Raw genomic sequence first — 25,656 nt, forward strand, 5'->3', positions numbered from 1 at the left:
ATTTCTTTAAATCCTGTTTTGCTCGGCACTCTCTGGGGAAACGTCTCGGCTCTCAAGCTGCTAAATGCTCCTTTTTTGTTCACCAGGTAGTTTCTTACTTTGCCAGGTTGCGTTTTGTTGCTGGGAATATATTGTACTGGGGCATCTTTATAGCTTTCTTGATGAAATCGGCTGCTTGCTGCCGATGAAAACGAGGTCACGAGAGCAGTGGGAGCGAACCAAAACAATAGCCCCAAGGCAGCAAACCAAATCATCCAATAAAGCTCCACAGAGCTGAAAGGAGCTGCAGCGTTGGGTGATAATTCTTTGGGTTTGCAACAAGGATCGGGCTCTTTCACCCCTTCCACATAAAAGTATTCACTGACAAAAGTAATATAACATGTGTAAAATATTGATCATTACAAACTATAAACTAAGAGAGAGTTCCTGGAATGTGTTGATGCTGTTACACAAGGCTGCAGTTATTCCCTGTACTTTTTGTACTATTTCTTTTTTATCTACAGTTGCTTTCAGACATTTCTGAACTACAGAGAATCTGACAGTCTCGGGGGGCTGAATGTGAGAATGCAAATGTAAGAGAAGCTGGACTTTCTACAGTTTCTCCAGCCAGCCCCCCTGAGGAAGAACTCTGCATATTGAGCCAATGCAAGAACACAGCAGATGATTCTCCGGAGGACTCGCCTCAAGTGAGCGTGATGACGTTTCTAATGAGAGGCAGACGAATACGAAAAAAATTGTCTTTCTCTGGATTAAAAAGAGTGATGCCACATACGTGTAAGACGGACACCAAGATGTGAAGAAAGCTTTGTTGGAAAGAGCCGACGCTGGTGTTGATGTAAACAAACACACGTGATCTCTGCAGTGGAATTAATATGTTACATCCTGCCTCTGCACCACCCCAAAATGGACAATCTCCAGCTGGGTCTTTCATATGTGAAAGGAAAACTGAAGAAAGTCCAGATCCAATTGTAAGGACATCCCCCAGAGTTCATGTCTGAAAATGACTCGACTTAGGGCGAAACAACAAACAACCACCTTCCTCAACATTTCAGCCTGTTCCTTTAAAAACCCAGAAACGCAGGTGTCACAGCTGACTGACTCCACTCTTACAGCTGCTTCCGATTCATTATAAATCACAGTAGTAGCATCACGTTCTTCATATGTCGTGAGGCTTTGTGAGCCCTTAATAGCATTGTGTTGAGGTGCAGGTAAATGTAACAGCTCAAAGAAAATAGCACTTGTGTAATGCAGTTTCAGCACCAGATGTTTAGATATATATATATATATATAAAGTACCTTTGGACTCCAGCATATTTATCTTTTTCTACATTAAAGCATTGCTTATCATATGGCTTCAATACAAGGGGTGAATGCACACTGTATATATTAAAATATTTGTCAAAATCCTTCAAGAGTTTACACTTTAAAAACCTCGACATGCTAAACTATCCACCACCCCGTCGTCACAGACCACATCTTCGGCTAACAGCTGCTCCGTGTTGTTCTTTAACCAGGCGGCCACTTCCACAGTGACATGAGCCACGTGACCCAACAGGACCTTTCATTCTCAGACGACACGCAAGAGCTACACCACCACCTCCACGTAGTTGGCGGGGTAAAGCCCCTCCCCCCCGTCGTCCTTCATCCCCCGACACCAGCCCTGATCATCCTCATCCTCGATCTTCAAGAACTCCTCACCTGCAGCGAGAAACAGACCTTTCATTCCTCTTATAATAATCAAGGTTGCAACAAGTTGTTTTCCTTTCCAATAAAAGGGCTAAATAGCTTCTCATTCAAATGAACTTGAATTTTGTTCAGAACATTTAAAAGCAAAAAATTACTCCAAATGTGAATTTTACAAGAGCAGCAGTCAAGAACTAACCAAAAACTCAAAGATATTCAATCCATTATCGATGACTACGTTTACATGGACACCAATAATGTGAGTATTGACCTGATTATGATTAATGTTACATTAACGTGCTAATCAGAAAAGTGGTGTTTATGTAATGTCAACAGTGAAAAAAACAGAAAATAAATTGCTGGCACTTCTTTAAAACTCTAATCTACAAGCAATAAATTTAAAATAAAGCGTTGCAGGTTAAACTTTACTAGTCAATTAATCAAGCTTAGGAAACAGACAATAAATATACAATTTAAATATGTATAAAGTGCATTCTAAATGACAGTATTTTCATTCAATATACACAGTGCTGCTCCATACTGTGTCAGGTCCTTGGGATACACAGTAGTGATGAACTTGTGTTTACCTGCTTTAAAGGACAGCTCATCCGTCTCCTGTCCAACATAATCATACAGAGCTCGGACTCTCACTCCTCCAATCATCACGCTGGAGGACATAAAAGTGACAGAAAGACAAAAAGGTCAGACAAACGTTTCATCAACAAAACAATAAAAAATACACAACTACACAGCATCAAAACACTGACCCCCGCATAACAGCTTGCTTTGGGTCAATTCTACAGAACAGTCTCACCTCTTTTCTTTTGTTTCTTTCTTTTCTACATCTTTCTTCCCCTTCTTGGCTTTCTTTGCAGGTGTCCATTCCTGAAAGTCATGGAAATAAAAAAAATAAAAATGACTCGTGTTTAACTGCCTGTGAATAAACATACAGCGAAGGATGAAGCGTCACATAAACTTGAGTTAAAGAAAATTGGTGAAGAAAAACAAACAATAAGAACCTGGAAGTGAGGCCAGTCGGTGGGCATGCCAGGCCCGTAGATGTTTTTCCACCAGCGCAGGTCCTCCTGCTCATCGATGGCCATCAGTGTGTTGTGGAGCTCGTTGTACACGGCTCTCACACTAAACGCATAAGAGAACTCAAGCTAAGATTTGAATCATCATTTAGGAAAGAGTGTTTAAAACAGAATTCAATTCTCGTCGGAATACTCTTACCCGTCACCCTGACTACGCAAGATCGACTAACACCTGCTTCACGTTTTTACCTTCACTATTAATGCAATTCAAGTTTTTATTGTGTATCAAAACCTACATCATCTCAAGAAACTTTACATAGCAAAGTGGAGACCTTACAATGACAGAGAAAAACCAACAGTTTCCACAGAGAGCAAACACATGAGGTCACTCTGACCTTTGATCCCTGAAAACTAACCAGTGAATCTTTGAGTCCAAGTGACATTTGGTCCAAATACGAAGATTTTCCCTTAAGGCAGACTTGAGATATGTTCACAAGGCCAAACCTATGATTTATGAGGCCACTGACCTTTGACCTCCCAAATCTAAACAGTTCACCATGAGTCAGAGTGAACATTTGTGCGAAATTTGAAGAAGATTCTCTCGAGGTATGGTGACTTCAAAAAAGGGTTTACACTCACAGTGGCCGTTGACAACCAAATTCTAATAAGTTAATCCTTGAGTCCATTTTTACAAGTATATGATAAACGTAATGCGTCCGGCCACGAGCTGTCACCAGTAAGTCAGGAACCTCCAAATAATACGAAAGTAACCAATAGAGTAGGTGAAATATGAAGTAAATCAGTAACTAATTGAATAAATAAAGGATTTATGCGTTAACAGTGTCAGATGTGGAGACAATAAATACAATTCAGTTAAAAGCCTGACCAAAAGGATTACAATGCATCACAGTGGACTTGACATAATAACACAATGAGCTGGAGTGTTGTTCATGTAATGTGAAGCTTGATTTAATGGTCTTCATCCTAATGTCGTGTATATTCGTTAGAGTAGATCATGTTGGTACGTGCCATAAGCACAGAGACAGGCTTACATTTATGATGCCTATCTTCTGGACTCTCAAACATTCTCAGACAGCCCTCCAGATGTTTACTTTGTTTGCTCTCTAACTCTTGAGGATGACCTTTGACTTCGGGTGTTGTCTCCGACCATCTGATGGATGGATGCAAATGAAATGTGCTTGACCAATGTGTCTACATGTTCGGACACAAAAACGTGCCCTTATTTAGTTAAACATTCCATAGGGGATGTAATTTACCTGAAGTCAAGGGCGGAACCAATGTCCCTAACTGTGTGTAAGACTCCTGCAAGTCAGATTTCTCTATTTGGCTTGTGAATCTCCGGGTTTCTAGAGGCCCGTCTTGACCGGTGAAGCTTCTGTGTAATAAACTTTGTTATACTGAAAATTGTTGGTCTTCGGAGTCCTTCCCTCATCATCAACAACTTCGACAACACTCTGCTGCTTGAAAGATACAGCACTAACCAACTGTTTCTCTGAACACTAACATAAAAGCTTATCCAATTGCTGCCGTCCAGAGCTTTTTGAGTGTAAATTCAGTGTTACCAAAAAATTAGGCAGATTAATAGAGCATATAACCTCTCTCATCCACCAAACACCGCCCCCCCCCCCCCCGTGTTTTCTGCAGGTTATATACAATAATTAGGTTGTTGGCTTGGCTATGCTTCTTTGTTAGAGTAAAATTGAATCAGGGGGACACTCATGTGCTAATCTGTAGTGGAACAGCTTTTAATTAAGGTTAAATTAAGTACATTTATTGAATTTTTAACCAACTTAGCCTTAAATACACAGCCAAGGATACCACACAACCATTGATGATCAATGTACCTGTTTAAGCAGGTACATTGATCATCATCTCATCAGCAGACTGATCATCGTGGCTCACCTCTCATTGGTGGTGATATCCAGATGTTTGTTGATGGAGAGGAAGGCCTGTTTGAGGAAGACGATCCTCTTCCGCTCCTCTTCCTGCGACTGGTCGAAGACGGATTCCATCTCCTCCATGTAACGGGGGGCGTAGCGGTTCACCTCCTCCAGGACTTTCTCGTAGCGTACGCGAACCTGTAAACATCAACATGAACGCAGTCAAATTTTGAATCGCTGCTCACATACGCTGACATTAATACTCACAAACTTATTAAAGGTTACCGGTAGATCCCAAACCACAACTCTGAGGGTTCAAATAAGGCTACAATGACAAAGTTTCAAAATATTTAGACTCAGTGGCCACTTTATTAGGTACACCATTGCAATGCAGCCCTAACCTTTATAAAAAGAATGTTTGTTTTTTGGAGCCTATAATCATCTACCTGCTCATCTTCTGAGGCTTTTCACCATTTGTTTTTTTGCATTGTAAAGATCATAATCTAGACTTCATTGTAGAACAGCATTAGACAGCAGAGGGGGACCCAATAATATAAGTATATGTCATAGCTTGAACAAAAATGAAACAACACATTTTCACACAGTTCTTATTGTTCTTATTTTGATGTAGTTCTCAGTGTTGTCCCATGTTCTCTTCCCATCATTCAGACATGAATTACATATTCAACACAAAAACTACAATTTCCTTTAACTGCACTTAATTCAAGAACAATGACTTTAACTACTTTTCCTCTTACGGCACTCAGGAGCCTATTTTCATAGTATTGTTGAAACCTGTATGGCTACAGGCGTGTGCTAGTTAGCGTTGTTGTTCTGTGGGTTGTAGTGGCGCCAACAACAGAGGAAAAGTATTTGCACAGGATACATATTCAATCCCCACGCACACACAACAACCAAGCTTCATCACACTACTCCCCAATCAGGCCAGTGAAACCGATTTTAAACAATTCACACTTTCAGTCAAAAAGCCAAACTAAATCTGAAAGAGAGAACAGGTTGATTTTGTACCTTGTCAGCGTCCTGCTGAGCCAACTCTCTCTCCTCCTGGATCTTCTTCTGTTTGTCGATGGCCACATCCGGGTTCCCCTGAGCGTGTGTCTCTCGCTCTCTGGCTATCTGCTCCTTACGGCTCACCTTGTGGTACGCCCTCCTGGCGGTGTCCAGCTGTGGAGCAACCAAAGCATGCGTCTTGTAAATGTACACAGTGATGGCTGTAATAGGACGATTCTGGACAAGCAGTTTGCAAAGGAAGCACTTTACATGACACCATCAGCTTCACCCGCTGTGATGACCGTTTCCACAGCCACACGATCAAAATCAATGGTAAAACAAACTCGTTACATGGATTCAATTTGAGTTTCACACTCACATGTTCAGGTTGTTATTTTCATTGTAGTGACATTAGTTATTAAACACAATCATTCTTTTATTGTTTTTTATCTTGTTTATCGCAACATTTGCTAACATCTCCTAAATTAGATGCACATTTAGTTTACAATGGTTTTTTCCTCAATAGTTGTATTAATATATATTTTTCTTTGTCTTTGTGTTACCTTTATCTGCTGCATCTGGGCCCTGTCACACACTCTAGCATTGCTGCAGCAAACCTAAGGCAATTTGCAGCCTGGCTTCGTCTAGTTAACTTGGACCTGCGATAGTTGCTCCACCTGCTTAAATAGAGGCCCAGTTAATGGACCAGACCAAGTGCTGCATCAACATAGGGAGGAATGGGGTTTCTTTATCTGAATTTTCAGTTGTTGTCTATTTTGTCTCCCCCTATCATTTCCAAATGGTTAGATCAGCCAGTTTAAATGTCTGCCCCTGTGTTGACGTCCTGCTTGGCTAGCAGTATTGTAGTAACAGAGTTCTGTTTGGTTGACCTTTTTTAATGCCTTTTATTCCTTCAAATTTATATTTCTAGGTTGTTGTTGTTGAAGTAACATAAATCTTTAGAAAAATTATCCTGTGCTCATGTTTTTCTTTGATTGCTCGGTCAGTGCTACCCCTCCGCTCCGAAGCACTTCAACCTTAATTGAATTTTGAAAAATTGAGATGCAGCTGCCTTTGAAAAGCATCTCACTGGTACCAGGAATAAATTAATTCCCAAATTGTGATGAATTAAGTCCCTGTGGTCTCAATATAGACCTCGAATAGAGCCCATTACTTGATGAGTAGCCATTTGTGATTTCAAAGTCACTGTCAGTAGTTGCTTCAAGTATTGATTTCCTAAAGTGCTTGTGTATGTTTTTGATGCAGATATGTCATTGTGCTTAGATGGATGTCCTCTTGTCCTTCGCTGCTCTAGAATCAAAGTGAAGCACAGATTCTAGTGGCTTTTGGCTTTTGAATGCACAAGACACACTCTTGAGGCATCTTGATTGTATCCGGTTTTATCCTCAGTGAAATACAAGAAGCTATATTTTGAAGGAGATCTTTCTGAGTAGAAAACTAGAGGCTGACCTTTTTAAGTCGTTTGGCCCACGGCTTCTGAGCACGTGCAAATCCTGTTTCAGTGTCCTGAGACTCCTTGAAGCCTCCGAATAACTTCTTGTGGAAGGTGTCCTTCTGCCAGGTCCGGACCTTGTCTCCGTCCTCCGCCACCAGAGAGCGACAGATGGAGGCGTGTAGGGAGGCTAGCCGGTCAGCGGAGGACAGGAAACACTGCCAGGCCTTCATAAGGGATCCATATAGAGGACCTGAGGGAGGAGGAGGAGGGCCACGGGAAAACGGATTTATTTAGTTATCTTCATAATTCTGATTCGCAGCCTCGTATTTAGATGTAAATCAAATAAAAGGTGGAAAACATCATCTCTTGTGGTCTTTTATGATCATTATTCACATGTTTACCTTACTGTGGATGAAATTAGCTGGTGTGGCAGTGACTGTACTTACTGGAGTCCACTACTGGCTTCCACTTGTTGCTCCATTCACTGAGCTGCTGGGCGTACTGTCTCTCCACCCGAGCTCTCTCTTGGAAACACACCACGATGTCATTGCAGGCCTGGAACGCATCTTCTGTTCGCTTCACAGTGCGCTGATAGTTCCCAGGCTGCCAGGACACAGAGAGAGAGAGGAAGACCAGATAAACAGAGGCTGAGTGGACTTTAAGACTCAATCTAACAGACAATAAACATTTGTTTAATGTATTGAAAAGGCAGAAAGTGGGCAATAACTTATATACAATAAGTTTTTACTTCTTTTTTTGTTTTAGCAGCGCAAAGACAGCAAATACAAAATGGTACATCTGCTCACAGTTAATTCCTGGCAGAGTGGAAACAGCATGTGGCCCATAAATAGAATTAGACAGCTAATGTTGAAATTGAAACTGAACATAAACCAGCACAGCTTTTCTGTGTGATACAACTTCTTCTTGTACGGTTATCATTCATTTTACTGCTGTTTCTGTGAATCCGTTATCTGTACTGTTTAGCCTGTGAGGGTCAAGGAGAGCTGGAGCCAAGCTGACGTTGGGTGCATATATTGCAGTCTTACAGCAGAAAGGACTCTGTCTCCTGTTTCAAATTACTTTATTATCCCCAGTGCAGCATATATTTACAAAAAGGTTTTGTCTGGAAGCAGCTGGGAATAACAGCATCTATACTCACACTCCAACAATCCCATTAATCTGCCGTACTCCTGCGCACAAACTGATGGAATCACAAGCAGCTATAACCAAACAGAGGCTCCTTCCATGTAAACAACAATGGGTCAGAACAATAACAACATGCTACAGTAATGTACCGGCAAAGCTCTCTTCTGTTATTCTATAATGTCCTGCCAAATCTGAAATTCGCCCTATTTTTTCAAATTCACAACACAACTGTAAAACCGCCACTTGTCTTTCTTATTACTACGTATACTATGTTCAGCTGTCCGGCTCTTTCCAGGAACATAACTTTATTCATGCAGCACTTTTCAAAACAAAAAGTGCTTTAGAAAGAGCAACTAATAAATAGATAGATGTACTTTATTGATCCTATTTTAGGAAATGATTGTATCATGGCAGCATGTCAATTCACGAGCAAAGAACAAAAGGCAAACTACAAAAGACGACAAAAGAGGCAAGCGTGCAAAATTGCAGTAGTTGTTTGAACATGACTAAAATAAATAAATATGCCTATAACATGAATTTGAATATAATATGTGCAATTAGATAAGTTCAAAGTTGTTGCAGAAGAATCTGAGAGTTTTGGTCTGGACAGAAACTATCGACTGGTTTAAAAGGTTCAGCTTTTGACAGAGGTGAAGCTGTATAGTCCTATTGCTGTGGGCAAGAAAAATGTCCTGTATCTGTCCTTGCTGCACCGCTGTCTGTCCACTAGGTGGTGGAGAGGGAGCTTGTGATTGCCAATGGTGGATAACAGTTGGTTCAAAGCCCTCCTCTCCACCAACACTTCAAAAGAGCCAATGACGGAGCCAGAACTTCGTAATCAGTTTGTAAAGTCTGTTGGTGTCACCGGCTCAAATGCTGCTCCCCTAGCAGACCCCAGCTCAGAACAGTGCACTAGTTACAACAGACTGATGGGAGATTTCCAACATCTTGCTGCACACTTTGAAAGATCTCAGCGTCCTCAGGAAATAGAGTCTGCTCATCCCGTCTTGTACACAGTTTGGGTTTTCCACTTCAGTCCGTTGTCGATCTGGACGCCCGAGTACTTGTAATCCTCCACAGTGCCAACATCCTCTCGCAGAATACACAGTGGAAATACTAATTCCTTTCTAAACCTTTCTTACTTCTAACTATGAACTACATATTTATCATTGAGGTAGTGAGGATGTGTATCCCCCAAAATGTTGACTTATTCCTTTAACAACTGACCTGCTCATGTGCCCCTTTAACAATGTGCACAAAACTGAACTGAATCACCAACGGCTAAATGGGATGAAACCATTAAACTGTTGTTTGACAGTGAACATCATATGAATATCTATTAATGGACACTGTGACTACTATAAGGACAGCGCATGCAGTGACTGCAGGTCCGTATCAAATTCTATGCTCAGTTCCAGCCTTCATCTCCTTTCACAGCTGTGACAGAGGAGCAGCCGCCTTGAGGTCAACCCCGTCCTGCCACAAGTGACACTCTACTGGCGTTGAGCTCCCTGTGGTAAACTGTGATGCCTGCAGCAGCATGGGGTGTGGTCAGTTGACACGAGGACGAGGCCTGGCCATAAAACGAGACCAGACGCACGCAGGAGGACCAGAGGGCAGCAGAGGCAACGGCCTTGAGTGTAATAGCATATCTGAAGCAAGTGTGTTGTTTGTGGATGTGGAATCTGGAAATCTCTCTGCAATTTTCCTGGCAGCCGCCATCAGCTCCGACTCAGCTCTCACTCCCACTCTCTTACTCACTTTCTGTCAGACTCACGTCGGCCTGTCGGTGACACATTTAGACAGCTGCTCCAAAGAATCTGGACTCGATGTATGTTGTCATGTTGTGTTAAATCATCGGAGGCAATGCACTTATTGTAAACCCCATAGAATAACATAAAAGGGCAGGACTTTCCAACGGCTGACATTTCACTTGTCAAACATATCAGCCATGGAGCTTCAGTATCTGGTGTTGTTGCACACTGGCTCACTGACACTGCTATACTCTTACAGCTTAATACTTAATGATATTTGTTACACCTGCACCAGCATCCATTATGAGTATGAATATGCATTATCGCTGATGCTACGACTGTCTTCAGGCTTTTCATATGATCTTAATACATCTCACAGTCCCCAGTGAACAGCTTTCCCCGGGTTCTGGATGCCTTTGGCTTTTGGACGCTACAATGCTTTCACTTTACTTTTTTTCTTTCTTTGCCAGATTCTCTGCCAGATAAAGTTTCATTCCCCAGAGTAACAACAACTGCTCAGTCTCATGTGCAGTTCTCCACAATGACTCTCTGTTTGTCAGACTGTTCTAGCAACGACCTGAATCTTAGTATTTTACCTCTAATTGAAAGCTCTTCGATCCTGCTCTCTTAATTAGTGCTTCATTAAATGTAAGTGCATCGGAGAGGTCAGTCAGTCACGGCTTTATATGCTGAAACAAGTTGGAGTTGCTAACATCCATTATCAAACAAATGTGCATGTTTTCTGCCACAGAATATAAACGTATGCTTGATTCCCTTGTTATTTTCATACTTGTCAAGTTTTGTACATTCACTTATTTTATGTTTTTAACCCCTTGTGAACGAATGTCGCGAATTCGCCTCAAACCCCATTCCGGTCTTAATGCCGCCGAGGTGACGATTGTGCCTGATTGTGCAAATACTACACATACCAAGGAAGGTATTGGAAGCACTCTGCCGCCATCTAGTGGTCGGAGTGGAAAATATATACAAGCCCCTTGGGACTGTGCAGCAAAGTTATTTTGAGGTATTAAGCTGTATTTGAAATACTGTGATGATGGAACAGCAATGATTGTACAGAAACATATGTAGTTATTCAATTTCAGGCAAAAGCAGCAACAATCTACATACCAGAGACTGGAAAATGTGTTAAATCAAGGTTATGCCCCATTATGCCTAATGTCGCTAATTTGCTTCATACCTTAATTTCATATCTATTGTATATGATATATTGAAATTAACAATCTCAAATTAATTAAGCATCTGTAAGACATCCCAAAACACAAATAATATATATTTTTTATATAATTGGAAATTAATTCACGCATTAAGGGGTTAAGCATTGTTTAAGGTACATCACAAACATATATGTCATATGAATAATTTTCTCTGTTCCATTGTTTTCACCCTTGTAAGGACAAATATTGTTTTCCATACCACACACGCATAATGCATTATGCATTATGAAAAAACGACAGAAAGCTGAATAAGAAAATCTGTATTATTCATACAAATGCCATTAATTCATATTGACATACAAAAGCCCGTTTTCTTTTCATAAAGAACCCTATCCTAAATAAAATAGCATAAATAAATAAAATAATATTAATTTTAAAGGTGTACCCCATTTTATTAAATCTAATCAGATTCAACATTCAACAACATTCAAAACAGATTATTCATTCAGTCTATTGGGGCTATGCAGGGAACAAAAAGTCCTTGCAGGTGAGAGACCATCAACATGGATCAGCCCATTGTCTTCTCCACATGTTTCATGAAACCAATGGCTGCACACAGGACAGACTCTTCTGTGCTTTTTGGATCATCTCTGTCCCAGCGAGCAAACGGAGTATGTGCTAGTTCTCAGTTTAAACAGACAGGGCGATACTTTATTTACCATTAACTCTTGTCTGACAACTGCAGACATTAATCTCTGTAGTTTATCTTTTAGTTTTTTATTTCAGTCCCTAAATGCATATTTCCCCCATTTAAAGAACTCAAATGACTGTCCCAGATTACCCAAAGCTGGCTGTCCCACATTATCAATCAGAGATGATAAAGTGGGACAACTTAAGGATGTTTGAAATAAGAAACTTAAAACGCATTTTAAACAACTCAATGCATAGTTTGTTGCTTGAATACATCACAAACAAATAACAACGAGGAAGATTGTCTTATTTATGATACATTTATATCATTAAAATTAATCTTGTCAGAATGTGATTGTGATCTCAGTCACATGATGCTCATGCTAATCTATTGTAAATTTCCTGTTGACTAGATATTGTTAGAACAGGAAATAAACAGACTGGAGCTTAGGTGTTCCACAATGTCTCAGGTTACTCAAATTCACAATACTTTTAAGCAGACACTTTGGTTTCCTTATCCTTCATCAGACTCAACTGGGGGTACTTCTCATCAGTGCTGCCCACCCCCCCTCCATGTTTCTCCCTCTCTCCTCTCTCCTCCTTTCTTTAATTTCTTTCATTCTTTCTTTCTGCCTCTGTTGTGGTTTTCTCTGAATTCCCTCACTCGTCTGAGAGTTAAACAGAAACAGCTGAGGAATCCAGTCGGTGGCCAGGAGCAACGCTGCAAAGACTCATTCGGCCAATCTCTGAGGCAGATGCAAATCCGCTAGAAGAGAATCTGTCCAAGCAACCAAACGCAGTGTCAAAAGAAATGAGGTCACGGCCCTCTGCTGAAAAAACACATTTCACAAGTATTACTGACTATGAAGCGTGTCAGTGCACACAAAACGTGCCGAAAACAACAAGCAGAGGGTCGCTTCTTCTGTCTCTCGTGCTATTAAACTGTTCAAATCTCAGGATTAGTTCAGCTGATGATGTTAAGATAAGATAAGATAGGAAAGATAAGATAAGATAAGCTTTATTGATCCCACGCCACAGAAATTCAGTTGTTTCGGCAGCAGATAGTCAAGTAAGTTGTGTGTTTTATCCTGTTGTGAGACACACTCAGAAAGCTGAAGTTACAGTTAGATAACTGCTGTTTCTCCTCTGTACACTTGTAGGTTCATGTGGCTAAAGTAAGAACAGTATCAGCGATAGTTTAAGACATGTGGCAGCAGTATAGTTGACGTCATGTGTTTTAAATGATCTCCCTCCTGAGAGCTTTAAACAAAACATATCCATTTTATGAGGCACTGCAAAGCACTCCACACCAGATCAAGACAACGCCTGACAGAGGAGTTTGTATTAATAAAATAAAGAGACTAAGTCGGTTCAGTCAAACAGCTACAATATCTGCTGCAGATTAAAAATTATTTTGTTTTATCTCTATTACTGTGTAAAATGAAAACAAGGAGCGTGACGATGCAGATTGGCCACAAATAGACGATGGAGTCCAAAGCGTCACAGCCACGTGTATGTTTCTATTTGAATGAATGGCCCACTTGTATACTCTACAGAATCCATTGTGATTGCTCACCTCTTGTCTGACTTTGCAAATACAAAACAGAGGAGCTTAACTTTGCAGTATAATGACAGACAGCCCTTGATTGTGGCGGCAGGATGACACAGTCAGGAAAAGGCCTGGAAACACACGCAGCACAGCGGGAAGCTGCCAAAATTACAGGAGGGGAGAGATGAAAGTGGGGCGGCCCAACGAGGCCAACGGGAGACAAAGCCAATATTAAAGCTGCAGCACACGGCAAATTAGACAGTCAGCCACTTTGAACGTTGGACGTGTTTTCAGCTTTCAAACACGGTGGCTGAACAGAGCTGTGCCTCGTAAACGGAGCGCACTGCGGCTCACAAAGTGTTGGAGTCCAACAGGATGATGTCTGTCACATGCTGCTGAAGGGGGCCATTTAAAATGGGACAGTCACAAGGACTAAAACAAAAAGTCACATAAGATTCATGTGAAAAAGGCCAGTGTGAATTATTCTCGATGAGATCATACAGTGTGACGCGGGTTTGCCATTTATTAAGCGATATACATTCATAGATTTTTTTAGTTACCAGGTCATTAATTGGATATTGATTTCTTGTTTACATCTTTGTTGTTTATTCTATCTATGTTAAAGCCATGGAATAGTTCCCATCATCTTTTTTGTTGATAGAATCCTGTAAATATAATACTACATTCACTGAGGGATTGTGGTCCTGGTTTGTCGCTTTTTTTATTCATGTAATGCGACTTAATGGTGGAGATCTTGTTTAACAGGGCCAGATCAACGTTTTGGGAAAGCTGCCTGTTCGCTTAGCACACAAAACTGCAAATGAAGAAACAGATAGTCTGGCTCTGATTCTTGAATGTTGTTGTCTCTCCAAGCTGACATATTTTTGGCTCCTCTTTTTCATCCTGAGATATTTGAATTCTCTCATTTTCATTCCAATTTTCCTGCTGTTTCGAAACCTGAAATTTTCTGGACGTTTTGTGGGGGGGGGCTGGCAAGAATAGTTCCAGAGAAGCTGACTCAGACATCTGCATTCTCACAAACAGCCCCTCCAGAACCTTTCAGAGAAATATCCAGACTTTGGTCCATGTCTGAAAGCAGCTTAAAGAACGCTGGACTCAAGCATTTAATTATTCAACGTGTAGTCTTCCCATTAAAGGCTCATCAACAAAGAATATTTTCTAAAATGGTACAACTAAGTCATTATGAACGAATCCCTCTGCCAGACACGTGGAATGTTTAAAAAATGTCAAATGTCTTTGGACAGGAGCTGAATAGTTTCCCTTATACAGCAGAGGACGCCAGAAATGAAAAGATACCAAGCCATAATATGGTAGCAGGCCAGTGAAGTTGCCTAGAGCACTGTAAATGGAGAAAACACGTCCCGTGACCCCTGAACAGACATCTTTGTCGAGCAAGAGCAGACAATCAAATACCTAATGAGCCGATAACAACCTTCCCTGAGAGCAGCTCAACCCAAACAAGGCAGTTCACCGTGTACAATGTTCACTGTTCACTTTTAAAAATGAAAACACAGCCTTGTTCACACTGATACGTAGCCTGAACGTCAAAACTGTCACGTCTGTTTTGACTGGAAGGTCACAGAGACTGGAGAGAGGGAGGGAGGCAAATGCTATCTCGTGTATATCCTCCTCCCAAAGGAATTCACACATAGACACACACACACACATGCACACGGAGCACATTATTCTTACCATCCAAAAGCTGTGATTGTTGGCATCTTCAGGGCTGGTGTCTGACGGCAGCGTCGACATCCTGTTTTCTGAGAGAGCAAACAATAAACGATTAGATTCACTCTGCCTGATAATCTGCACACTGACCTTTCTGTTGAAGGCTTCCACACGTAGGTGATGAGGGCTTTGGGGCTTTAGAAAGTCTAAGAACTACACTGTTAACAGTCTGTATTCTCACATGATTATCTCTCCAACATTGTGGACAATCTTCAAATTCAGAACTCAACCACAAGCAACTAGAATCTCACTCAGTAGAACGAATATATCTGCCAAGGCCTGAGAGAGAAAAACACACTTAAATTCACTAGATCCAGATTTATATTTGGATCCACACCCAAACACACACACTTGAAATCAGTTCCCTTAACCCGTCGGATTTTTCTCATCAAAATCCATGAATTATTGTCGAATATTAAAACGTTGTTCTTCCCTAACCCATTCAACATCCTTTCACCAACTGTCATGGTAATCCATCGAGCGGTTTCCGTCTAATTTAGCTGCCTAAGAAACAAATAAATGCTGAAATAAACACAACCTCCATTTGCGGAGGTACAAATGTGATTGCATTGGATTTAGTGAAGATGTCACGTCTATTAAGACGTATATGTCAGACAGATCCAAGAGGCCTGTCTTCATCGACTAACTCATAGAATAATGGGTATGAAAGTGGATGGTAAGTGGATTTTAAATAGGCTTGAACAGTGAATGTTCAGGTACGTTTTAAACATATCAATCTATTATCATCTCTTCTGTTCAATAAACTATTTCAACAATGTATTCAACACTTTTGGCCTGTTATTGAAACTCTACTTTAAGTCTTATTTTTCTCTTATCCACAGTCTGTTGTGTTACAGCTGACTATATATAAGAGAGCTGTTGATCAGTCTTTCCACGTACAAATACCTTTGCTTTGTAACATAGAGTGTAGAATGATGGACGCCCTGAAAGGTCTCGAAAAGTGAAGCCAAATCATCTGGATTGCACCCTAGTGGCTGATAGTAGTATAGACCATAAACCCTGACTCCTCCGTGTTCGTGGATGAGACATGCACCAAAATCACAGTGCATGTCAAAAAAAAAAGAGGTTTTCTGTGATTTTCTGTTGTTTTAATTAGTTATTTAACACATTCAAATCGTGGTGAAATATCATGATTGACAGCTCACGATAAATTGTTCGAAGTTTGTATCAGTTGGACTTCGATTTCTCCGCCTTCATCACTACAGCACACATGTCAAAATTGACCTCAAAGTGCATAATGGTACCTAGAACTTATGCATAAGTATATTTTGGCTTCAGTTGTGCTCTATAGAAGAAATCCGAGACGTGTCATCCATTTTTATTTACAGTCTGTGGTTTAGAATCACTGCTCTAATGTTTATCTATTTGCGGGCGTATTACACGAAAGCATGAAGTCAGCTGAGATCAGTGCTCTAATGTCAGCACTGTGATATAGAGCAGATGTAACACGTGTCAGGAGGCTCTTTAAATCCATCAAAGGTGGAAGTCAATCTGAATCCGGAGCCGTGCAGCATCTCATGAGCAATGACAACATCTCACGGCCTTTCCAGCTCGGAAACATGAGCCATCCTAAAATAAACAGGGGCTACAGGTCAACACACATCATATCAGTCGCACTCACTTTAATTCCCAATGCTGACCGCCCTGTCTGATCTTTTACTCTTGCATAAAAACACCTGCAGACCTCAAATGCTCTTAAAGCAGACACTAGCTCACATGGACACTGAAGCACTGAAGTCTGACTCACTCAAAATAAAGTCCTCTACATGCTCGTTCAGTTCCCTTTCTGAAAAAGAACCTCTACCAGTTTAATATATTTAAGCGCACAGCAGCGTTTTGCCTGCTGGCGTCTTCACACCCTTGAAACATCCGCACACAGAACACAGAGCCTTCGTCCCTGTGCTCCCTCCCCGCAGCCATGTCCCCTCACACTCCTCTCAGAAGCACAATTAGATTCAATGATTTTCCTCCACAGCCTGCTGTTCACGGGGCATCACATGCTCCACTGAGAGCATAATGCCATGTCTCTCTTCCCGACTGGATCTTCCTCAGCTTACATCTGTTGTATCTCTGAGAAACCTCGAAGAATTACACAACCCTGGGATCCGCAGGAGGTCACAAAAAGAATGAATCATCCCCCCCCCTCTCTCCCTTTTAACCCCTTGACCTGGACTTCCTGTCCCACCGCTGAGTGGCTGTCCTCCGGGTATATGACTGACTTTTCAGAGCAGCGTGGGGGCTGGGGGGAGATCTGCTAATATCAATTAATGTGGTGCATTCCTGCTAGCTTTACTGCATGCTCTCTGACGTTTAATGAGTTTAACTTATGTCTGTGTGTGTGTGTGTGTGTGTGTGTGTGTGTGTGTGTTCGTGGAGTGAAAGCTTTGCTGTGATCCACTTGTGCACTTCTCAAATCGGATTTCATGCTCTTTCTTTGTATTAGGAATCACTTTGCCACATGGGCCTTTCAAATAGGATTTCATATCTTTATATTCAATTCAAATGTTCTCTAACCGGTCGGGATGGTCCCAGTCAAGTCTGACGTCTTAAACGATATAAATCAAACCGATTGTTGTCGGTTGCGGTATCCTCTAAGTTGATCTCCACTTTCCTAACTTATTGAGCAACAGAAGTTGACAGTAAGTGAAGTGTAGAACTTTGAATACAACCCTATTTTCCTATAAGTGCAACAGAGAGAATACTCTATGACTCACCACCTAGAAGCCCAGATCTGATTCCACCATGGATCCTTCAGACGTTTTATGATCTCCCGCTGGGTCAGACAGGAAATTTGTTCCCCGAGCTTTCAAAAGTCTCCCAGTGATCCAGTAGCTTGCTCCAAACTTTCCAGATTGACAGTTAAAATAACCAGCTAAAGCTCATCAGGGCTGTAAGAGCCCATCTGGAGCTTCCACCCAACCAAACTCTTTCACCCCAGTATTCTGAACGCACCCTGGCACCCTCACTCACTCCTCCCCCTGTCCCCGTTTCATCTGTCACACATAACTCAACACACACATATGGCACGGGGGAAATATTTAGTAACAGATGAACACACGGAGCTGAAATAGGAGCTCAATCACTCCATCAGATCTCTCTGAAATGCAGTCGTTCAGCTCTGGCAGGAGTTCCTTACCTCTCTCTGAATGTTGGGGCCCTCTCTGCTTAAACCCCCTTTTTGTCCTCCTGGGTTTGTGCCGGTTAAAAACTTTCTTTGCTCCCACTTCTCTCCAACCTTTGTGCAGACTCTCAGGCTCCTCTCCCTCCTGACTCTACTTCTTTTGCCCTTCACCCGCTCCAACTTTGATTTTTCCACTCGTTCTGGACACTGCCGCTCCTGCTCTTCCCCTTTCTTTGGCTGTTTGTGTCAGATGAGTTGGCTTCTTTTTTTTTTCTCTCTCTCTCTCTCTCTCCCTTCTCCTCCCTAGCAGCCTCCCTCCCTCCCTCCTACTCTCTCTCTCTCTCTCTCTCTCTCTCTCTCTCTGTGTCTTTCTTTCTCCTCCTCTGTCTCTCTCCAACAGCTGCAGGAAACTTACTCTCTTGTTCTTTGTACTTCACCACTTGCCGGAGATCATCTCTGGATTCTTGACTTTCATTCACTCGCCTCACCTCCCTCAGAGTGGTGTTAATAAAGCAGGCCATATTGTTTTTTATTCCTTCTTTTTTTGGGTGATTGGGTGTGTGTGTGCATGTGTAGGTGAGTCACCCAACCAGAGTCTGCCTAGGGGTGTGTGATTTTTAATTGGCCGATTATGTTTTATTATTTTACAAAATGCACAAAGCAGCATGACCAGATAAGGGTAACTTCATCCGTCTGTTGCTTGTCTTCAAACCCCCTTTTTCCTCCCCACAACATTCCCTCAGGATAGTTTGTTAGGCCTGCCTCCACAGCTGGAGCACACGTCCGGTGTGTGTGTGTGTGTGTGTGTGTGTGTGTGTGTGTGTGTGTGTGTGTATGTGTGTGTGTGTGTGTGGGTGTGTGTGTGTTACTGCTTTGAAGAGTCAGAGGCCCCCGAGGAAGGGAATTGTTCAAACTCACACACTGTACACCGCATTCTGTGACATAACGCTCTACGCTACGCTGAACTTGTGAAATTCTGTCATGCCACAACATGCCATGTACATAACAGCTGTTATACGTTGCACTGCTAACGCCCAACTGCAGCCTGCTTTTAGGAAACAATAATCCTACGTTAGTGATCCTGTAATCAGATCCTAAAGGACGGCAGACGGATATCATGACAACACGTTGAGAGCCTGTCATTAAAAATGATAATAGCTATAGGAGACAGGAAACGTAAGCAAGTGGAATAAGGTCCATATTACGTGATGTTAAAAATATCTCTGGTAGAAATGTGCCACAAAATGTTTCGCTGCAGTCGGCACAGGGTTATATCTGTTCAAATCTATGGATGAATGTGTATCTTTCTCAGCACAAAGGAATGTTGTTGCTTTAATAAATGAATCATTAACTGAACAGTTAACAACAATGTTACAATGTTTAACCAAATGAATTCAAGCACATCTATCTTGTTTATTTTGATAAATAAGATGGACCAACAGATTTATGTACAATAGATTACATCATTCCAGGCTTTATAATTTTATTCGTGGCTTATTTTAGGCCACCAATAATTTGGAGAGACAAGAACAAAACCATCTGCTTCTGAAAGTTAAACAGTTTAATTATTATTTAACTATTATCAAAATTAGAGGCCAAAGCTTTTGTAAAACACGTGATTCAAGATACACAATTACTTCATGATGATGGATTATTAATTATCGCTTTTTGTTGAGTTGACATCTATTAAGACTAAGCCCTATATTGATTAACTTGAACAAATAAAACACATATAATCAATTCTTGATTTCAAATAATGTCTTAAAACAGTAGGTTGGCACAGGGTTAATTCACGAGACAAGGTCAGATAATATACTAATAATTATAAAGCATTTTGCTTTATTGGAGCCCCTTGGCTGCTTTGCCCAGATCAACAGCTCTTCTTCTGATACATAACCCCCGGGAATTTTTTTTACGTTCCATACTTTTGGGCATTATCAACAATATAAGTAATTCTTCATTGGAAACGACTGGAAATTGAATGAAATAGTTTTTGTCAAGCAAACAGGATATAGACTTCCACTCCAACCCACTAGATGGCGATACATACACTAGATATATACAGTCTGCCAGCCGCTGATAGTGGAAAGACGAAGAAGACGCGGCAGAGCTCAGTCTGTCGCGCTCTTCCTCGATGGGAACACTGGAGACTTTAATGGTGAGTCCACATCATATATTAAGCCAATGTCGGATTTAAATTAAGCATGAGACAGATTTCAATAAGTAGAGTTGTAAGAAATGATTATAGTGAACCTGCTGCTTTTCTGTCCAGCGCGTGAACAACTAATTTATGCTGCTGATGTTTTATCACCAGAATAAACGTCACAGTTATCCTGATATTAAACTGTAAGATGAGTGGGTTATATCACATTAAGTGGTGATCTGTTGGTTGTGTTTGCCAAAGTTAACCCAGCGACGCGGGGCTACGATTCGAAGCACGTGGTCATCCACACAACTCGTGTCGTCTCCATATGGATTATGGAGACTTTTAAATGACACATTTCTTCAATGGTGGTTTGGTTGTGACCATTGATTAGTTTGTCAAAGTTCACATTAGCTGCTGCTTCACTGAGGAGCCGGAAGACAGGGCCTGTCCCCACGTGCTCAGCCTGGTGGGCCCTGTTAGCATGTTAGCTAACAGTGTGATCATCCACAGATACAGTCCGTGTAAGCTTAGGGACAGAAGACAGTATTGTAGGATTAAATCAAATGTGAATGTTATGGTCTATACATAATATGATGCATATTAAAAACCAAATTAGAGGTTATCGTTGTAAATAAAGAGCTCCATAGTAAATCGATCTTTAGCTGTAATGTCCAACACTACGTGGACTTGTCGTCTCTCTCCCCTGATGACTTGCACTGGGCTCTGAGTCTCAATGCAGACAACGTGCATCTTTGGCCCTGACAAGCCAAAGTTTCTGAGGAGACAAGTATGTATTAACTAGCTGACGTTATTTTCAAGACAACACATCAAGTAACACATTGTTTTGTCCTTTCAGGTCACTTTGAACACCACGTCCTGATTGGCCCTGATTCCATAGAGGTAAGTCTGGAGCCTCGTGTTCTCAGCTCTGCAGACTGTGAAGGCAGCCACAGTTTGAAATATCCTGCAGAACCAAGGTGTTGTAATGAAGGTTGACCACTGGAGGGCGGTGAACCCCTTGAATTGAAGTCAGAACTATGCATTGACACCTCGGAGGGTAAAAAAACGAAATAAAGTCAACATTTGACATTAAGAGCGATTTAAATGAGTCCAGTAATAGGAGTGTAGGATCAGGGATGTTTTACTCTAAGCAGAATTAAAGAACTTATTTATCGTTTGTGCTGAAGCGAAGCGTCAATACATCCTGTTAAACTTCATTGGATGTCGGTACTATGTCAAGTTTTCTACTTCAAGTGCAACATCACTATACATAGGGAAAGATGGCGTCATTCTTCTTGTGACCCAAAAGGGAACTTTATTGTTTTGATAAGATTTCTAGCAGTATACTTTTCCCCCCTTCAAGCTGATTGGGTTTGAATCTATGTGGATTTAAACAGTTTCTCTCCCCTGATGACTTGCACTGGGCTCTGACTCTGAATGGAGATAAAGTGCATCTTTAGCCCTGACAAGCCAGAGTTTCTGAGGAGACACTAAACCAGTGATGGTCCAGTGTTAGAGTTACAAGACATTAACACCTTCTTTGGTCCCTTTTCAGGTCCTCAAACCAGTGACATCACTGCTCGTCTGGACTTGAATAAGGTTCGTGTCTTAACTGTGTTTCCAGCAGACGCTCTCAACGCATGTCTGAAGTGATGTTTAGCACTGGGCTCTGAAAATCAGTGGTGACAAAAGTGCAACGCTGCCCTTGACAAGGCAGAATCTGAGCAGATGATGGTGCAAACATTTGAGGATTGTGATGTTGAGTTGTTTGTGACGGTGGTTTTACTCTTTTTCAGGTACTGATCCTCAGACACGGACATCATCTGCCTGTTGTCTCTCTTTCATTGTGTATATATGTTTTAAAGAATTCTCATCTTTGCTCTGACTTTCAAATAAAACTCTGAATTTTAAATGTTTAGATTCTGCTCTTTTCTACAAACGTCACACTAGAGTAAGGAACAGTACATTATTGAAATGTGAACCACGTAGTGAGTTTATTGGGTGTAAATTAAATGACAAATCTCAGTCATCAACATAAGGTTTGAGAAAGTAACTTTGAACACTTTCACAATGGGAACAATATTAACTGAATACAGAATATATGGTAAGAGTATCATGTGTTAATGTTGCAAAGAAAGCTGTATTTTATAACATCTTAACTTAAAAAAATTATAAATATGGGATTCTCAATGATTTAAAACTGGAGAAAAGTACTTTAAATGCATTGTACTCGTAATCTGACAGTCAAAATATTAACATTGTCACTGACTGATCAAAGTGCTATTTCTCAAACAGACCCTACCTACAGTAAAAAATCACTTAAAGTAGTGTCAAGTTTTTTACTTGCTTCTTAGCAAAGACAATTAAATCCAAATGTTAATCAGACTTAATATAAAAAGCATCTGTAATAGAACATTTTGCTCTTAAAATGGATGACAACTTGGAAACCACAAATTGAAAATATAAAGAGTAAAGTGTTGCAGGACTGGACAAAATAAAGGGGACTTGACACAATTTTTCACTTGTTCTATCATATTTTGGAGATGCAGGGCAACACTTACAAAACTGAGACCCATGGATGCTTTATAGAAAAGAGCAATAAGAAATATACAATGTAAAATACCTTCATGTTGGTTAGATATTTGATTTAAAAATCTTAATTATGATTTCCCTGGACACCTATTAAAATGTCTCGAATACTATTGAATTCCAGACAAAATAATAAAGCAGTATGAACTTACTGAGTAAAATGTGTCTTGATATTGACGATTTTGGATGGCCATCTGTATTTAAGTAATATTTGTATGAAATCTTTCTCCTTTGTTAATTAAATGTGCAAAAGCTTATTTTTGAATGAGTAAAATTAACTTAACTAATTTGAGGTACATACAGATTATTGCAATACTCTCAGCCCATAGGGTAAATGCAGTTTGTGGAAACTCGTAGTGGTGTGTAATGCGTTTCTAATTTAAAACAGATTTGATATCAACTCTATAATCTATAATGTCGCTAACCTATGTAAAACAGACAAACTTAAACCATTTGCGGAGTTTCGCACATTTTGGGGCCTATTAAGTAGAAAAGGTGGAGAAAGATTTGTTTCATTCAAGAAAAATCACAGAACATAAATTAGAACTTTGTTTCTGTATCTTTATTATAATTCTAACAATTTATTATCTCTTAAAACATTTGAAATTCATATATGATTATATGAATGTGTATATGCATATCACATATACATATATATTCTGTAAGTTACCTTTCATCAGCTCATATTCTCATTTTTTAAAAAGATCTCTTAAAGGAAAAGAAACACTTTCTATGGAGTCGGACCGATTCCTGCATCTGAAACTTTTCTCCTGACAGCAGCAGCGAGCCGTCCCTCTTCATCACAACCAGTGAACGCGGCAATGGGATGATCAAAAACACCAGCCACTGAACAATAGAACATCACTGTGTCAGCAAGAGAGGTTTTCAAAAGTTCTTATCCCAAGTTTTTTTATCGGCCCTATTTACACCAGCGAACTGTTCTAGATACCTGATTGAAAAACAAGCAGAATCTTGGCTGTAGATTGACTTTGGCCACATTCTGCTCGTTTACCTTTTCAGAAACACCCCCCTTTGTTTCGAGCTGGCATTTCAAAAGCTCTAAAAGGGAAAATCCAAAAAGTCACAGTTGCTAATGGAAAGAGGGTCATTGCATAATATGCTGGTAATAAATGAAGAGCTGAGAGCACACTGGCACATGTCAGCGACTGCAGGAGGTTCATGTGCAAACGAGAAGATGCAAATGATGAGCGGAGACAGAGTGGAGCTCTTCGTGATGCTGTCAGGTGTGTAACAGTGGAAGGGGGGCGGATGTAGAGAACAGGTCCAGCTCTATAGAAAGCAGAACAGTGAAATAAATACATCTTTACCTTTTCATGTTAAACATTATTTGGAAGACAGAGATTCTTTAGAACTTTTGAGACTTCTTTTTATATCTTAAACCATAATTATGTGACCATTATTTTCATCGTCCTTATTGCTATTTCTCTTGCATTCAAATATAATATTTCCTTCAACCAGCCGCTCAGAGAAATCCCTTTCACTGACCTCATTCACATTTACAGCCTGTGTGTATGTGTGTGTGTGTGTGTGCACTCTGTGCGAGGTGAACTATGAAAACCCACGTATCTTCTTATACCCCCCTATGTAAAACGCACGATATGTGTTCGAGGACTCGGAAGCAGCAGGAGAGGTGAAGTGTTGTTCAAGGTAGACAGGTCATGAGAGAGCCCTTATATTTGATCTCAGCAGCAGTGAGAAAAGCAGGACTGAGGTTGTGATGGGATGGAGATGTGCTGTGAAGCTGATGAGGAAACGATACAAATCATGAAATGTGTGATCGATGGCGAATGGGAAGCTTTTATCCGGGAACTATTCGAAAAAAAAGAATCATTCATTAGGAAGTGTTTGAATAAAGTGATCAATCACTTTTGTGAATCTTGGGCATCCCATCAGTAACAGTTGCTACACCTTCAGCATCTGCATAATAATATTAAAGTGGCAACTAAGTTTTACAAAGGGAGACAATTCACGTTTCGAGGCCTTAGAAGTCAACGAGTCATTTTAAATAAAGCTTCACGACAGGAAGGAAGGAAAGACGTGATTGAAAATGTGCTTCACATTTAAGTTGCAATGCTTCTTGTCACATAGAAGCAATGTTAAGGAACAGTGCACGGAATAGTATGAATCTTTCAGTTAAAAAATACCTACATATACATATATATATATATATATATTTTAATATATAACCAAGGCGATTATCTTCACCACACAGTCAGAAAAAGCACTGGCTGTACAAGAGCGCCACCTTCGCCTCCAAAGGGAAGAACCAGGAACTCTCTGAAGCTGCAATAACAGTAAGGACGATGATAGTAATGATAAATAGCAACAATAAATCTCTTCATATCGGTATTCCAGTATTTTCATTTAAAGTTTAAAAATTGTAAGAACAATCATAGTATTAAAATTCGATATAAGCGGTACTCTCAGATATCCGTTGGGCCGGGGTTTCCTCCTGGATTTAGTCGAGAGAGAGAGGGGGCCACTCCTGGAAGGAGCAGGGGGGATTGGGTGGGAAAGAGCAAGAAAATGGCAGTTTGTCCTCTTCCCCTCCCCTCTCCTTCCCAGCCTCCCCAGGGCAGAAGGTCTGACTGGGTGCACAACAGTTGCCCG

The 25,656-nt window shown here is 40.8% G+C and overlaps 1 protein-coding gene, 1 long non-coding RNA gene and 3 other non-coding genes across 8 annotated transcripts; 4 read left to right on the plus strand and 1 right to left on the minus strand.

Moving 5' to 3' along the window:
- Nucleotides 1-483: 483 nt before the first annotated feature.
- On the minus strand, nucleotides 484-18,577 carry si:ch211-51c14.1 (protein kinase C and casein kinase substrate in neurons protein 3). Of its 2 annotated transcripts, none has more exons than XM_053443602.1 (10): nucleotides 18,306-18,577; nucleotides 15,113-15,180; nucleotides 7,532-7,688; nucleotides 7,100-7,335; nucleotides 5,648-5,803; nucleotides 4,641-4,816; nucleotides 2,703-2,823; nucleotides 2,498-2,568; nucleotides 2,271-2,350; nucleotides 484-1,698 (listed from the first exon to the last, which is right to left on the minus strand). In XM_053443602.1, the coding sequence occupies exons 2-10, from the start codon at nucleotides 15,170-15,172 to the stop codon at nucleotides 1,586-1,588; spliced, it is 1,170 nt and encodes a 389-aa protein (XP_053299577.1). In that variant the 5' UTR covers nucleotides 15,173-15,180; nucleotides 18,306-18,577; the 3' UTR covers nucleotides 484-1,585. The 2 variants fall into 2 exon arrangements, with proteins under 2 accessions (XP_053299577.1, XP_053299578.1); XM_053443603.1 differs by lacking the exon at nucleotides 18,306-18,577 and adding an exon at nucleotides 17,884-18,140.
- Nucleotides 18,578-20,362: 1,785 nt separating this feature from the next.
- LOC128458441 (uncharacterized) lies at nucleotides 20,363-22,595 on the plus strand. Of its 3 annotated transcripts, XR_008342015.1 has the most exons (4): nucleotides 20,365-20,448; nucleotides 21,293-21,336; nucleotides 21,992-22,035; nucleotides 22,233-22,595. It is a non-coding gene; the product is annotated as an uncharacterized LOC128458441 (long non-coding RNA). The 3 variants fall into 3 exon arrangements; XR_008342014.1 differs by having other exon boundaries at nucleotides 21,992-22,595; XR_008342016.1 differs by having other exon boundaries at nucleotides 20,363-20,448; nucleotides 21,293-22,595.
- LOC128459346 (small nucleolar RNA SNORD88) lies at nucleotides 21,132-21,222 on the plus strand. Its single transcript, XR_008342139.1, has one exon. It is a non-coding gene; the product is annotated as a small nucleolar RNA SNORD88 (small nucleolar RNA).
- Nucleotides 21,836-21,926, plus strand: LOC128459347 (small nucleolar RNA SNORD88). Its single transcript, XR_008342140.1, has one exon. It is a non-coding gene; the product is annotated as a small nucleolar RNA SNORD88 (small nucleolar RNA).
- On the plus strand, nucleotides 22,078-22,167 carry LOC128459348 (small nucleolar RNA SNORD88). Its single transcript, XR_008342141.1, has one exon. It is a non-coding gene; the product is annotated as a small nucleolar RNA SNORD88 (small nucleolar RNA).
- Nucleotides 22,596-25,656: the final 3,061 nt, after the last annotated feature.

The sequence above is a fragment of the Pleuronectes platessa genome, chromosome 16 (assembly GCF_947347685.1).
Source record: "Pleuronectes platessa chromosome 16, fPlePla1.1, whole genome shotgun sequence".
NCBI classification, from domain to species: domain Eukaryota; kingdom Metazoa; phylum Chordata; class Actinopteri; order Pleuronectiformes; family Pleuronectidae; genus Pleuronectes; species Pleuronectes platessa.